The following is a 16,210-nucleotide window of genomic DNA, read 5'->3' on the forward strand; positions in this document are numbered from 1 at the left end:
GGAAGCATGCCCCTAGGAAGGAGCATAGTGTCATTATTGCATGGTGGATACAACAGAAAGAGGATGGAGGGAACTGAGACACCAACAAGGAAAAGGAAAACCAGAGCAAACGTGATTTAGGCCTGGTCTACAGTAGGCTTGTATATTGGTATAGCTACCTCTCTCAGGGGTGTGAAAAATCCGTATCTGAGAGATATAACGACACTGATCTAACCCCTGATGCAGACAGCACTTGGTTGATGGAAGAATTCTTCCATCAAATCCACCTTGGGAACGTGGATTACCTACACTGATGGCATAGGTAGTGTCTACATTGAAGTGCTACAGTGGCTGTAGCATTTTCCCCCCAGTGATCCATGGGTAGGAGACAAACTCAAAGACAAGTTCCGAGCTCACTCTCCCCAGTGTGATAGATTTATTTGAACCTTGTCTGTAAAGGAGCAGTGGAATGGACATGCTTAGACATACATCCCACCACCATGTCCTGAACCCCCTGAAACCAAACTCCATCCAAACTGGTCTTTAATCCAGAACTGTTTTAAATCCTGGAATACCTGAGGAAAGCAATAGCAACTATCAGTGACGTGATGCACCTTGCTTATTGCATACACAGTTCCAGAGGACTATAACAGTGGGTCATCTCTGTAAGTAGGGTTGTTCCTAGTGGTCCACGGAGAGACATATTAAGAACTAAACTGGCAGGGTTGAACGAAAGGAGATACGTGATTTGAACTCTTATGATGTAGACAATCAAATGAACAAACTGAAGCACAGGCCTATGAAAATCAAGTTTGCTATTAGTACTAAGTATTTACATGATGGCTAATAGGGAGGAAGAATGGCCCAGTGCGCTGGATATTAAGTTTGGGACTCTGGAGCCCCAGGTTGAATTCCCTGCTCTACTTGGGGCATAACTTGCATAACTTGGGGCAAGTTACTTCAGTGTTTCTCAGTACTTCATCTGTACAGTGGGGATAAAAGTACTTCCCAACCTCAGAGTGTTGAGAGGATAAATACACTGAGTGCTCAGAGACTATGCTCCTGGGGGCCATACACATGCCAGAGAGAGAAATGGCACCTACATAACCCAGTTGGGATCATGGCCCATTATGCTGGGCACTGAACAGACAGAGAAAACAGAATCCCCTTAACTAGACACTATCACCTTCTTTGCAAGGGTAAGTCTCACATTGCTTAATCAACATGTTAATATCTACAAACAAAGCTCCCAACAAAGCTGTGTTAATTCAGTTTTATTTTCCCTTTAGTACAATTTATACAAAAAAATCCCCAGAAGACAGGTATTGAATTAACCTTGAGCTGAGCTTTAGGCACTTTACTGTTCAAAATTGCTTCTTTGTTACTGTGTCAACTTGCAGAACACACCAGGACATGAAGACAGAGTATGTACATATTAAACCAAATCACAGAACTCCTTGACCCCTCCCTCCCACTTAATTGTTATTGTGGTGTAAAGGAAACAAGGGTTCTTTTCAGTGAAGGCACAGCAGTTAATTGTGAAGATAAACTCAGGATGGTTGTGTTTCTTCCCCACACTGGTGTTTGCAGAAAGAACACTTGTCCCTCTAGTTTCACCGTTTGCTGCTGCTGAAATAAGCATGCGTTGTTCCAACCATTCCCCTTCATGTCTGTTAATACCCAGGCACCCCATCATGGCAGCAGCATGGTGCTCTTGTTTTAGAGATTCTTATTTTCAAAGTATGGGACAGTGGGATCTCCCTATCATGGGCTGGGCCCCTGAAAGGGCAGAAAGCCAGCCTGGGGAGTTCTAAGGAAGGCCTCCCCACAAAGAAAAGCCTCTTATACTGGGTTCTCTGCATAAGCTTTTCAAGCTCATAATGCTGCAGTCAGGCTGATCTCCATCTAAACCCAGCTGACCTGTCAAGAGGCCCTGTGAGGAGGTGCAAAAGCACTGGGAAGTATAGGGGGGCAGCTCCAGTTGGAACAACACACCACACATCAAATCCTGTAGTTCTTATTCAGGGAAAACCTCCTTCGGGAGTCAACAGGAGCTCCCCATGAGTAAGAATTGGAGGAGATCTGGGCTTACCACCATAAAAGGTAGGTCACAGTGTCTGAACAGAGAAGGTTGAAAGACTGTTTGTACAGATTAGTAACTTATTGGCTCAGAGAAGGGGATTCTGGTGGTAGCACACTACTGGTTAGGCCAATCCACAGCAGACAGAATTCCTGAGATCAGAATATTTCACTTCCCCTAAACAAAGGTTGCCCGCAACCACCATTCAGGACAAAACCACACTCCTTATAAAGGACTCAGCAGCTAGTGACCCCCCAACTCTGCCATCACCAATTAACTCGAATGCATTGCTAGAGAATGACCGCTTCCTTGGGAGCGGAAAAAGAGTGGCAAGCCAGTGTGCCCACAAGATTTTTTTCCACATCTGAATTTGTCACATGTCCTGAAGGACAATCTGTCTGAATCTTGGTTCCAAGACAACAGGGTGGGTTTAATATTCCAGACACACAGGCTTTGTCTAGGCTAGAAAAGTTTACCATTCTAAGAACTGCTTGATCCTGCTGACATATAAACACCCCATGTCCCCACCTCCTGGAGTACATGTGTACCAAATACTATTCAGCAAGCATGAGTGCTGGCTCAGCCTACACCATTATAGAGGACACAGGCATTGTGGAGCTGGTCTGATCTGAGTTCTTGATTCTCCAGTTACAAGAGTGGACCAGATGATGATGTAGGTCATGCTAGTTCTCTCCTTAAGTACATGGATTCTGGTGTCTTGGCTCATGCTACAGTGGCTCAGCTCAACATCATAAGCATAAGAGCACAGAAAGCCATAACACTTTCAAAACAAACAGTTCTATTGCGATGGTTCAATTTTCCAGTGTAGATATGGCTGTAGGGAGCATTCGTGCAGGTCAGACTGATGTTAATATAGGATCCTTAAAAATAAACATTTTTAACCACTGTTACAAAAAGCAGCCAGCTGAGCAAGCTGCCAAACTCCCTAATTTCTTCCTAGCTTACAGCAAGAATATATTTTCCAGCAGAATGAGGGATGATATATGCCAAAACTTTTCCAAGACTGAAAGGGTAAAATTCCAAACATCTGTTCCTTTTAGAACAAACCCTTCTCATTCTTGCCCATTTCATGCATTTTAAAAGTAAAACTACCTTGGAGCATGCTTTAAAAGCCAGCTTGAGGAAATCACATTGAGGCCTTCAAAGCTATGTCCTGTACCTAACCTGTAACAACATGTATGGCATATCCTGCAACTGTATGGCACTTAACTCAGGCTCAAGAAAGGACTTGGAAATTACTAAGAAACAATTATATAATTACCAAATTATGTAATGACAGCTATGGTATCAATTAATTTCCTCTCTCATGTTACTGCACAGGAAACACTACAGAACCAGGTATGCAGCACAGCTGGAGTTCATTGAAATACAAAGGCAAAGACATCTGAGCAGCAGTCCAGGATAGCACCATTTGTTGGAAGTATTATTGCTCAAGGCCTGATAAATATGGCCCTGTTCCCATTTTCATTGAAATCAACAGTAGCTTTGGTATTGATCTAGCAATGAGTCAAAGTCACCTGTGCAATTATACTGGAAACCCGTATCCAGGGGGAACCTTTATCAGCCAGATTCCCACTTTCACAATACTGGATACTCTGGGACAAAAAAAAGCCTAAATATGCAGTTACAGATGAGTCATGTTTTTTCAGCCTTTTCCAATGAACCAAAGCTCTCTCTGTATTTTCACTTGCCTTTCCCCTCTTTCCTGGTTTCCAAAGACAGAGATAAATTAGCAACCCTAGCTTCTCTCCTACACTGAATTTATCTTTAGGGCTGTCAAAATTTGCAGCAATTATTTTTAAATACTTATTTTAGGCATATGGCCAATTTTAGGCTGATGTGGAATGGGGGCATTAAATGGAAAATGGCATTGATGCTTCCATGAAAAGCAAAATAAAAGATTCTTTGAATAAACTGAAAAAATATATAAAGAGGATCCACAAGCCTTTCCTCTCTATCATCTTAGCCAACACTTAGGCAAAAATGAAAGCTGCTCCAGATCAGCCCTGTAGGAAACTTCTTTCAGCTAAACTGCCACAATGAAAGTAGGAACTTAATTTCCCCTGAATCTTAGGGCTTCTCTGCATGCAGGGTTGCACCAGTTTAACTTAATATGAAATTTTAAATTAGTTAAACAGATGCAAAAAGCTCTGTGGATGTGATTGTTTCAGGTTTAGACCAAGCTTATTTTGGATTACCCCAGTTAAATAAGAAATAGGTTTAAAAAGGACTTAAACTGAAACAAGAGTGCAAGCTTCTATGCAGACAAGGTCTAGCTCTCTTTAATGAGGCATGAACTCTAACGTCCACATGGATTATATGAATATTAAGCAGTTTCTCTTCCCAATTTTTAAAAAACTTAAAATTAAATTCAAGATCTAATGCAACATTAAGAACATGAATTCAAATGCACAAGGGGTCTTGCATACATAAAACCAAAGCTACCATGATAAGGAAAATAAATCGTCTGAATAGGAGGAATACTGCACAATCCAATGTCCCAATGTTTTGAGGTTGTAAACATTTCTGGAAGACCACTTGTTTCCACACTTCTCCTGCTGACAGGTCATTTGAGAAGGGGGAGAAGCTATTTCCTGAAGTATGTAGCAAGAAGACAGTAATGGATATATGCATGATGTATCCTTGGCATTCACAGCAGAAAAATGGTTAACAATGGAAACTTCATCCAGATTTCAACCAAACCAACCTTGGCCCCTAGAAAGGTTAACTTCGTTTGTCCTTTTCTTAGTGACAGACTTCAGTACTGATAAACAGTTACTAAAGAGAAAATCCTGACAGTCTATCAACAGGCACTTCTGATCCAATACCAAAGCCCAGGTAAGTCATCCACTCCTGAAGACTTCTCACTGCTAGCAAAAAGCTCATATAAGGAGATCATAGTCTGTTTAGACAAAAGGGTAGCACTTGTGCTCCATGCTTCTTGCACTCTATTCTGTGTAACACTTAAATGTGGCACTTCTGAGGAAATTTTTAATAAAACAATATTGCAGTCTTGTTAGGAATAATTTTACAGGAACTTTATGTTGCCAGCAGCTTGATCAATGACTACCGGCTTGTCAATTCCAAATCCTATCACTAACAAAATACTACTTTATAGCACTCTGGTCTTAGAAGATGCAGTGTAGACAGTCTGGTCAGTTCTTTACTAATGGTGCTGCTTTAGCAACAGCCTCCCAGAAAGACCCTGTTAGTTGTCTGCTCCATTAAGAGAAGGGAAGACAATCTCCTGGTTTCAAACAGTCAGGAATGGTTATTGGAGGCAGGACTGACTTGCAAATGGAGCTCAGCAGCAAGAAAAGCCTGCAGTTATCATCTGGTGTTGCTGTTATCGTTGATTAGGAAGATTTTTTAAGACAAAGGATAACTAAGCTAAGATACACCTCAAAATAAAAATCAATCACACTGAAAAGAGTGTGCGTAAAACATTTACATTTCTTGCTTAAATTCAAAGCTACACAAACACTGAGAACATTCTCCTAAACCCTTTAAGATAGCTAACCACTTTTACATGACTTTTACACTACTCTGATCTTAAAAAGATATAAACTCAGGAAGGGGAAAAACAAACATTTAAAAAAGTTTATTTCTAGCCCTGAAAGAACAAAGTTAATAAAGTAATCAAATACAGTAGTTAATATCGCAGAAACAATTAAATAACAGAATGAGATTAAATTAAACAAAAGAAAACATTAAAATCTGGATACAGTAATAAAAAATAAAGCTTGAACCTACATCCATTTCCATCCGGCAAAGTGAAGGAGAGAGAGGAAGCAGACCAGAGAGGTTTTTCAATTCCAGCTATAAAGACCTTTAACAGTATCCTTGATTTTCCCACCCTTTTATGACAGCAGAGTTCAATTACACTGCTCTGAAGCACATCTCTTGCAGCTACTCAGCAGTACTTGTATAGTGAATATTCAGATGAGAATGTGTGACCTCATGTGTGACCAAGCATTTCTACTTGGTGGGAAGTCAGGTTTATTCCAAGTTCTGTGCTAAAAAAAATCCTGGGAGACAAACATTGCCTGTTCACTTGCTTTCAAAACAGTATGCTGCCCATCTCTACTACTGACTCTAATTACTGTGTTGTGCCACCGTAGCATTTATTCATATGCATATTTGTGATTGTGCCGGTCATCTGAGGTGACTGCTAGAGATTTGGGAATTCTGGCATGTTCTGAAGTGATATTTTGCTTTCAGCATCCACTCAAACTCTGGCTATTCTCTCTTCACCTGCACTAATTATTCATCTAGGCTGGGCAGATCAAATGAGCTAGTCTCAGTTCTAACCTGGTCCCTCATGGGAAAAATGGACACTTGGAAGACATATGCAACACATGTTCAGTTATAAGATTGATGGTCAACCTACTGACATGCAAACTGCAAAGTGGTTACACAACGAAGCACAGAGCAGCAATTTCCCTATGACTTTTCTTTGCCAGCTTACTGACTCTACTTAACTATTTTCCCTCACTTCGCTGCAGAAATTAAATGTTCCCAATATTTCTGATCTTTCTCCTTAGACCTCTCTCCTTTGTCCTGATTACCTTCTGGCAACAGGAGCAAAAGAAACCTTATTGTAGAATCATATACATACAAGGGGCGCTCTTGTGCGCTTTTTAACTGTAGTTCACAGTACTCCAAGCCACATGAGAAGCACTGGGATGCATTTTCGTAACTCCTGGATGAGGTTTATTTTTAAAAAAAAAGAATTAAAAATTTAGAAATCACCCCTTAAAGAGCTACAGATACTGATCTGGATTGATTGGCTATTGCGAGATCAGAAGGAGGTTTTTCTTAATCAATAAGACTGAACTAATCAGTTAAAATTACTTACTGATTTTAAGTTTTCCTGCTAATTTCAGAACAAAATTATATTTATATGGTAGACTAGGTTTTGCTACTGGTGGGGAAAAAGCCAACTTATACTCCTGCATCAGGAGTCTGGTTTTCACAAAGTCCATTGCCAGCAATGGACAGGGAGCCACTGATGAGAAAAGATAAAATATAACTTGCTTCTCCCTATGGACAGGAAGTTCTTTTACTTTGAGTCACATGTATTTAAACCTGGCCACTGCCATTCTACTGTTTATGGTATCAATGGCTTTCAGTACATACCAAGTTTGTAAGAGGGGACGCACACCTAGAGTATTCAGACCATGACATGACACTTCCTTGGAATGCAGCATTCTAGTTCTTTATGGCTAGTGAGCTGCGTATTCTTTTGATGTTATCCTTGTTAAAGTAATTCAGCTTGGCACCTGTTAAACTAGTGCAGGGTGGGAAAACTACAGCCCATGAGCCGTTTGAAGACGGCCCTTGAGTTCCTGCTGGGGAGTGGGGTCTGGGGCTTACTGGGGCGCAGGGTATGGGTCTCGCCACATGGCTCCCAGAAGCAGACGAATGGCCCTGCTCCATCACTCCAGCCAGGGCTGAGTCAGGGGCCGCACCACATGGCTCCCGGAAGCCACGGCATGGCCACGCTCCGGCTCCTATGCACTCCAATGGCCCCCTCTGGTGTGCCAATGGGAGCTGCAGGGGCAGTGCCTGTGGACAGGGCAGTATGCAGAACCACCTGGCTGCGCCTCCGCGTAGGAGGCGGAGAAGGGACATGTCACTGCTTCCGGGAGCCACTTGAGGTAAGTGCTGCTCAGAGCCTAAACCCCTGAGCCTCTCCCCACATCCCAACCCCATGTCCCAGCCCTGATCCCTCTCCCGCCCTCCTCGATCCCAGCCCGGAGCACCCTCCTGCATCCCAAACTCCTCATCCCCAGCCCCACCCCAAATCCGCATCCCCCCAGCCAGAGCCCTCACCTCCCCCCAACTCCCACATCCCAACTCAGAGCCCCTTCTCGCACCCTGAACTCCTCATTTCTGGCCCCACCCTGGAGCCCACATTCCCAACCAGATCCCTCACCCCCTCCCATATTCTAACCCCAATTTTGTGTGCATTCATGGCTTGCCATACAATTTCTATTCCTAGATGTGGCCCTCAGCCCAAAAAGTTTGCCCACTAGTGGTTACAAGAACTCAGACTGAAGTGTGGTGGGTTCGATTTCATACATGAATAAGGTATCTTGTTGGTGCAAAGCAATTTGCTAGCACAATTTGTTGAAGGATAAGTTCTGAGAGAATGAAACCCGATGATATATAGGCTCAGGAAGTGAAAGCTAATTTTTTCAGGTGCTCTAGGCAGAGCTACATCTTGGTTACCAAAACCCAGAACAGCCATTTCTATCCACCTATAAATATTGAAATTATTCGTACACAGAAGAAAAGGGCCTTCCCACAGTAAAAAGAACATATGTAAAACTCTGGTTTATGCAATTTGTCAGACACCAAATAGAATCATCTCACCCCAGGACCTGGACTCTCTCTGCTTGACATGCACTGCCAGTTGGGAATGCAACATAACTGCTTAGCACCAAATTAGTGGCTATTCTTTCATGCACATTGTTTGGCACATTACAGTTACAAACAGCTCCTTATGAAAATAATCTATAGGTATAAATGCAGCAATTTCAGTGGCTGAAATCAGGGACCAGGGATACTTCTACGGTTTCTACTGTTACCACTTCAGTTGGCACCATCTCAAGAACTCAAGTTACTCACTAGCTCTTATAGGAAGGCACTTTTTTCTTGCACTAAACATTATCTTCTGCCATCCTAGCTGGTAAAATGTCTTTAGTGAAAAGGGGCCATCATGACATGATGACTCTCTCCAGTCATACATCAGCCACTCAAGTAAGCCACTTTCATGTCTGATGAAGCTACTTTCCCGCCTCAGACTTTGTCTCCATAGAACAGCACTTTGGCATTCCCAGGTGTTCATAAGCTCCTGTTTGAATTATTAAAAAAAAAAAGTCTTGGATCTTCATTCTGATGAATTATTTGTTCTTTTGATTTCATTAGTAGAAATGGAGCACATATAAAAATGGAAAAAATAGCTAATACTTAAATCTTGACAACTCCTAGGTTGATGCATTATTTGCTTTTGGGAATAAAATTACAACATATACAAAAATTCATTTGATACAAAGGAGGGAAATGTAAAAAAAGTCAAAGGCACCAGCATAAATCCCGAAGCCCAAGAAAGAGCATAGATACAACACTTGGTTTTAAGACCACCCACTACACCGCACAAGACATCCCTTCTGCCTTGGCCAACAAGTCTCGGGAAGTTGTGGGGGAATGGAAATAGAAAGGAATATAATGGGGAGGGGGTGGGGGTGTTTCTTTCCTCAAACATCTGCTCCCTTCTCCTCATATGTGTAGGCTGACCTCCAAAAACCTGACCCACCACAATTTGCTACACTGAGATGTCTCTCTCTTGGATTAGAAATCCCCGGAGCAGTTACATATCAGAAAGACAGCTGAACTCTTCTCTTCCCCCTCTCCCTATACTCTACTTACAAGCAGATTTCATTTAAAGTTAGTTTCTTAAGTATCTGAGTCGTTAATTCTACAGTACAGTCACAGCTAAATTGTATGGTAAAGGGTGGGAGGGGGGAGAAAATGGGTAAATTGTACCTTCACATTTCTGTCACATTTGCCGTTAATCTAGTCATATGGGAGATGGCCAAAGCAACTTGAAAGACAACAGGAAAAGGGGAGGAGAAGGAAAGATCAGCAGATAAAATTAATGCCTCTCTCCAAAAGCTTGAATCTGTCATTCAAGTATTGAAAGTCCCCAAGAGAGCACAAGGAATGGGAACTGTTACAGCGAAGTCATCAAAAAACTTAAAACCCCAGGCATGGGAAGCAGGATTCCTGGGCTGTCTGCAAAAGAGGTGAGAGACCAGTGATTCAGTCCACAATTCCTTTTAGACCCTAAAAAGGGTTTACATAAAAGTCACCATATTTCATTTCGGGTGTCTTCTGCGTGAGCGTTTTTCCCTTTTGCAGACTTTTTCAACCCCCCTAACAAGAGTAACAACTTTCATATATTATAAAGATTTTTAAAAAAAGATGAAGGCCATGGCAACAATGTTAGCGGTTACTCTTCATTGCTTCTTTGGCTGCCAGGATCAATGGCGTCAAGCTAGACAAAGGTTTGGCCAATTTCAGGAAAGGATGCTGCCAGGAATAGAGAAACACAGTAAGTTAGTAAGCGTCAAATTCCAAAAATAAACTATTATACACCTCTACCCTGATATAACGCAACCCGATATAAGATTAATTCAGATATAATGCGGTAAAGCAGCAGGGAGCCCTGGGCCCTTTAAATCCCCACCTGATCCCCACTGCCGGAGCTCCGGCGGTGATTTTAAGGGCCCGGGCCCCACCGCAGCAGCTGGAGCCCCGGGCCCTTTAAATCTCCGGCAGCTGGGCTCAGGCGGTGATTTAAAGGGCCAGAGGCTCCGGCCGCTGCAGGGAGCCCCAGACCCTTTAAATCCCATCCCGGGCTCCAGCGGTGATTTAAAGGGCCTGGGACTCCCTGCAACAGCTGAAGCCCTTTAAATCACCACTAGGGAACCTGGTCCAGTCTGGCACAGCATACTGGCTGTTGTCGGTATGCCGTACCGCACTGGACCCGATATAACATGGTCTCACCTATAAGGCGGTGAGATTTTTTGGCTCCCCGAGGACCACGTTATATTGGGGTAGAGGTGTCTTTACATAGCACTTTCTATCCCAAGTTAAGAAAGCACTTCATAAAAATGCCAATATGCAGCACCTCAAGGAGATATGCCCAATGAATGATCCATAGTAGCACAGATTTGTTGACAGCTGTTCCTTCACATAGCAATATCCAATAACTCTGGCTAGCCCCTGCCCTCCTCTCTCCAACAACCTTCCCCATGCAGAGATATTCCTTTTTTTTTTTTCCTCCATCTTTTCCCTCTATCCTGTTCTGTGTTCACTGTGCTGGCTACAGCAGCCTCTCTGTTTACCTAAGCTGTGGTGTCACTGAAGAATCACCACTCGCAGAAAGCAGCCAGTAGTGATTGCAGAAGAAGAATCATTTACATTTGTGTTGCAAATTTTGATTCCTGTGTTTCCCTCCCACTATTCTCCATTAAATGATCCTTCAATAGGAAAAGGAAGACAAAGACAAGCCAATGTCAGCACTAGCTTACTACTGTTTTAGTGATCGCCGAATTTCAAGCTTTTGGGGAGACTCCAACATACATATACTTACCTGTAACAGTTCTTTGGCTGATCCCCTTTTCTCTACATCCATCTCCAAACAACGATTTAGAAAATCCCGGAATATTGGGGACAGTTTCTCTGGATTCTGCAGTTCTGGTGTGCCATTAGTTGCTATTAAATACAAAGCCTGCAAACCAAGGGGGGGGGGGGCGTGACACACAAGTCATGTGTTAAAATTCTAAAAAATGTGATTTGCAATGTATTAGTATTTCAAGTTAAAAGCAGCATTTATTGAAGTACATCTAAAAAGGAAAACACTAAAAAGCAGACACTGACTAGCATATGACAATTAAGTTTTCTTGCTGAATCTTCAACTTGGATGCCTGCCATAATGGATGCCTGATGCAGGTACTGAAATGTCATTTTTCTTTTTTCCTGTTGTGATCATTTACTTCCTGGTTGTTTTACATGGTTAGTATAATGTAGATTTTAATCACATATAAATTCTCTCCCTTAAGAAGATAAAACATGAATATGCATGATGGACCTAGGCAGGGTACCTCATTTGAGTATGTATAGTATGGCCTTTGTATACTTTGCAACCACTATTCACCACTAATCAAGCTCCTACAAATGAATACATGGGCAGGTTTCGTGCTACAAAACAATGTCAATGAGCAACTATGGAATAAGAGCAGCCCAAAGACAGACTCCCACCACAAGGATGCAGAGATAAAGGGGATTGCTCTATGTGACAAACTGTGGACAGGCCAACACTACACACACCTGATTTGGTTAAATATTTGGGCACAACTTCTGAACTCATTTCTCCACTAAGGGCTGGGAATGTTACAGGCAATGCAGTAGGCCTGGTCTACACTTCAATTAGGTCGGCATAGCTCATTCTGTAGCTATGCTGACCTAACACCCAGTGCAGACACACCTAGGTTGACAGACAAATGCTTCTGTCAACGTAGTGGCCGTTGCTCAGGGAGGTGGTGTTCCTACAGTGATGGCAAAACCATTTCCACGGCACAGTGCCACAGCAGCCTAGCTGTGCCCCTGTAGCACCCAGCATGTAGGCATGGCCTGAGTCTTGAGGGGTAGAAGGAATGCAACCTGCTTCTCCTCACATTGGTAGATGCTGTAAGAGTGGCATTGCCCAGCTTTAGCAACTGTCACTTGCTTTTGTTAGTAACAAGATGACTATAGATACTTAAGAATTTAGGGTGATGGACACTATAATAAACATATCCTTATATATGGAGAGAGAGTACAAGTCTATTTGTTGGAGCATGTTTTGTACTTTGTTCTTTGTAATTTAATTGGATTTACTTTTCTGAGTCTACAGAAGTTTATTGCTGGCAAAAGACTGTCAGTACTCAGAGATTAATTCTACTATTTAACTGAAAACAGGTACTGTCAATATGCCTCAACCATGTTCAGGAGAGACCATCTCTCAGGGTGAAAGGGTAATATCCTCCTCCATGTCTATTATATCATCATCCTTTATACTGGGAACTCCCTGCATTAATTACCCTTGATTTTTTCATGTAGATTCCTGTCCATTAGGAACTGCCTTGACTGTACTAAACAGCCATCAGCTGATAACCATTTAAACACTTCTAACCTAGTTTGGATTCAAACCCGTAATCTACAAGTTAAAGATCACAAATCTCTTCACCACATTTCTGAACCACTGTTTTATATTCATGATTGATGCAGCACTCTTAAAGGATGAAATATCTTACCCTCAGAGGGTTTTCATTGAGGTATGGGGGCTCTCCTTCCACCATTTCAATAGCCATGATACCCAGAGACCAGATATCCACTTTAGGGCCATAGGCTTTCCGTGTGACCACCTCAGGAGCCATCCAATAGGGAGTCCCAACCATGGTGCTGCGCTTGCTCTGCTCTGGGGTGATCTGAGCACAGAAACCAAAGTCGGCTACATGATAATAAAGGAATTAGTTAGTGATAGTTAATTCAGTGCATCCTACCTAGTCTGTTATGAATCACATCTCAAACCCCAATTATCTAACAACAAATTTTTCTATTACTATAGAAACATCTTTTGCATCTGTACATTTGCAATCTCAAAGTTTTCCTATACTTTTCATGTCACAGCAGAAAGTCTAACCAGCAAGTTCATACAAACACTGAAGAATATATCCTACTTAAAATAAACTACTTAAAGAATTAAATTCTTTTTTATAAAGGTAATTTGTGGTCTAAAAAAAAAGTGATATTTTGTCTAATCCCTCTTCAAGCCACCAAGAATTACAACAAAAAAGGACCAAAAACAACATGGGGGGAAAACATTTTTGTGCACTGGTGTAGCCTTTATACTATGTTGTGTAATGTAATGGTCCTGAACCCGGAAGGTGACACCATCAGACTGGGCTCCAGTCTCAGTACAAAAATAGGGTTACTATACATCCAGGTTTTCCTGGACAGAGCCTCTTTTTGAGCCTCCTTTTTTCTGTCCAGGCAGGGTTTTCAAGTAACAGCCATGTCCAGGTTTTTGCAGAGCAAACAAGCTGCAACTCAGAAAGAGCCGCCATTGGTCTACTTCCCAACTGATCCCTCCGCTGCATCGTCAGCTGATTGGTCCATTCCCCTACAAATCACAGCTGCCAAATCCCAACCAACCAGGTCCCATCTCTCCTTCCTTGTGAAGGGGTACCACAAGCAGGCGCTGACTGATGGCTGTCACTGTATCCTGGGCTTGTGCCAGCCGCCCTGCCACCATGACAGGGAACGACAGTTCCCCGACCTCCAGTGGGCATCTCCATCCCATCACCTCCCACCAGTGTCCTCTTTTTGGGAACCTGAAATATGGTAACTCTATACAAAAATATTTTCAATATTTATTTTTGCACTTACCAACTTCAGTATTTTACCACAGGTTTAGCTCCTGAATCATTGCACTATGGTTAACAGAGGTCTGGGAGTGAGGCTTTAGATATATGAAGCTACTATAAAGTATATTCAACAGAAAAAAGCTTAGAGGAACAAACCCATCACCTGGACAAGGAAACAACTGAAGAGCAAGCTATACTCATTCTATATAGATTCAAGGTCTCCACCTACTGGCTGGAAAAGTGCATTTTCTTATCAACTCAGATCACAGACACAGCAAAATAAAGCCTCTTCAATGGGGAATAGTTTTAAAAAAAAAAGCTGTGCCTTTTGGATTTTTGTTTTTTAATCAGACTATTATAGGTGAAAAGTTATGGTTCAAAATTAAAACACTTGGGGGTTGGAGCATTTTTTAAAATGGAACATTTTAAGCTTACCTAGATTTACCAGGGGTCACATTCTCAAAAGAGCTCAACATCCAATGTGCTATGATGCTCTTTGGAAAATCTGGCCATTATTTTAGTGCCTAAATGTAAAATCTCTTGAAAATCTGGCCCTTTATTTTTACTGGAATGAATGGAATGCATCAACAATGCATTTTCAATGCATATTCCACCTTGCTACTTTGTCCAACCTGCAGATCTCCCACTTCTTTTCAGGCATGCAGAGCACCAATGAGGACACAATCTCAGCAAAAGCTGGGGTTCATCCTAAGATTTACATTAGTTTGAAAGAAAGGATTTCAAACTTTAAAAATACTTTTCCCTACATTTCAAATGCTAGTACCAGATAGTGCTGACAAATGGGTTTCGTGCCTGAAAATCCTAACTGCTGTCCAAGGGCAGTTTAGCAAGCTACTATCCACCTCCTTCCCAGTCTCCAAAGCAACAGCAGCCAGTAGATCTCATCTTGCTGCTCTTTCATAAAGGCTTTCCCCTCTAGGTCTATAGCATCATTCACTTACATTCCCTCAAAGGGTCACAGTCAACCTGAAATCTAGGCGACTTAAAAAATGTGACAGAAGCAGCAGCTCAATCCCCAGGTGCCCCAGAAAAGCCTTCTAGTCTCCACAGCACCAACAGGGAGAAGGCAGGTGAGAGCCTCTGCAGACTATGCAAGGAAAGGTGTTTCAAGGAGACCAGGCACTGGCAGCCCACCCACTCTTCATCCACCTGGGGATCCTCACTACATTCACACTAGCCTCCCACTGTCAGCTTCTTCAGAGACAGCAACTCTTGGGGAAAAAAAAAGATATCTTCACCCACAGTACCATCCTGAGAGCCAAGATGCCCTCAAGAACTGTTCAGGCCCCTTCTCCTAGTATGGGAGTGCACATCAACCACCTCCCATGGACCAGGTCAACCCACCACAATCTTCACTACAGATGCTAACATAAGAAAATAAGAATGTCCATACTGGGTCAGACCAAGGGTCCATCCAGCCCAACATCCTGTCTACCGACAGTGGCCAATGCCAGGTGCCCCAGAGGGACTGAACCCAAAAGGCAATGATCAAGTGATCTCTCTCCTGCCCTCTCCTGCCCATCTCCACCCTCTGACAAACAGAGGCTAGGGACACCATTCCTTATCCATCCTTGCTAATAGCCATTAATGGACTTAACCTCCATGAATTTATCCAGTTCTCTTTTAAACCGTTATAGTCCTAGCCTTCACAACCTCCTCAGGCAAGGAGTTCCACAGGTTGACTGTGCGCTGTGTGAAGAACTTCCTTTTATTTGTTTTAAACCTGCTGCCCATTAATTTCATTTGGTGACCCCTAGTTCTCATATTATTGGAACAAGTAAATAACTTTTCCTTATTCACTTTCGCCACACCACTCATGATTTTATATACCTCTATCATATCCCCCCCCCTCCGTCTCCTCTTTTCCAAGCTGAAGAGTCCTAGCCTTTTTAATCTCTCCTCATATGGGACCCGTTCCAAACCCCTAATCATTTTAGTTGCTCTTCTCTGAACCTTTTCTAATGCCAGTATATCTTTTTTGAGATGAGACCACCACATCTGTATGCAGTATTCCAGATGTGGGCGTACCATGGATTTATATAAGGGCAATAAGATATTCTTTGTCTTATTCTCTATCCCTTTTTTAAAGATTCCTAACATCCTGTTTGCTTTTTTGACTGTCGCTGCACAC

At 42.4% G+C, this 16,210-nt stretch overlaps 1 protein-coding gene across 3 annotated transcripts in view; it reads right to left on the minus strand.

The window, feature by feature from the left end:
- Positions 1 to 8,548: 8,548 nt before the first annotated feature.
- Positions 8,549 to 16,210, minus strand: part of PAK2 (p21 (RAC1) activated kinase 2) — an 81,458-nt gene continuing 73,796 nt past the window's right edge. For all 3 annotated transcript variants that reach the window (XM_039489378.1, XM_039489379.1, XM_039489380.1), the window contains 3 exons: positions 12,946 to 13,142; positions 11,244 to 11,381; positions 8,549 to 10,177 (listed from right to left, as the gene is read on the minus strand). In XM_039489378.1, coding sequence (XP_039345312.1) covers positions 10,091 to 10,177; positions 11,244 to 11,381; positions 12,946 to 13,142 — 422 coding nt within the window. In that variant the 3' untranslated portion in view covers positions 8,549 to 10,090. The remainder of the gene's footprint in view (positions 10,178 to 11,243; positions 11,382 to 12,945; positions 13,143 to 16,210) is intronic.

Source organism: Mauremys reevesii, linkage group 9 (assembly GCF_016161935.1).
Source record: "Mauremys reevesii isolate NIE-2019 linkage group 9, ASM1616193v1, whole genome shotgun sequence".
Classification (NCBI taxonomy): Eukaryota; Metazoa; Chordata; order Testudines; family Geoemydidae; genus Mauremys; species Mauremys reevesii.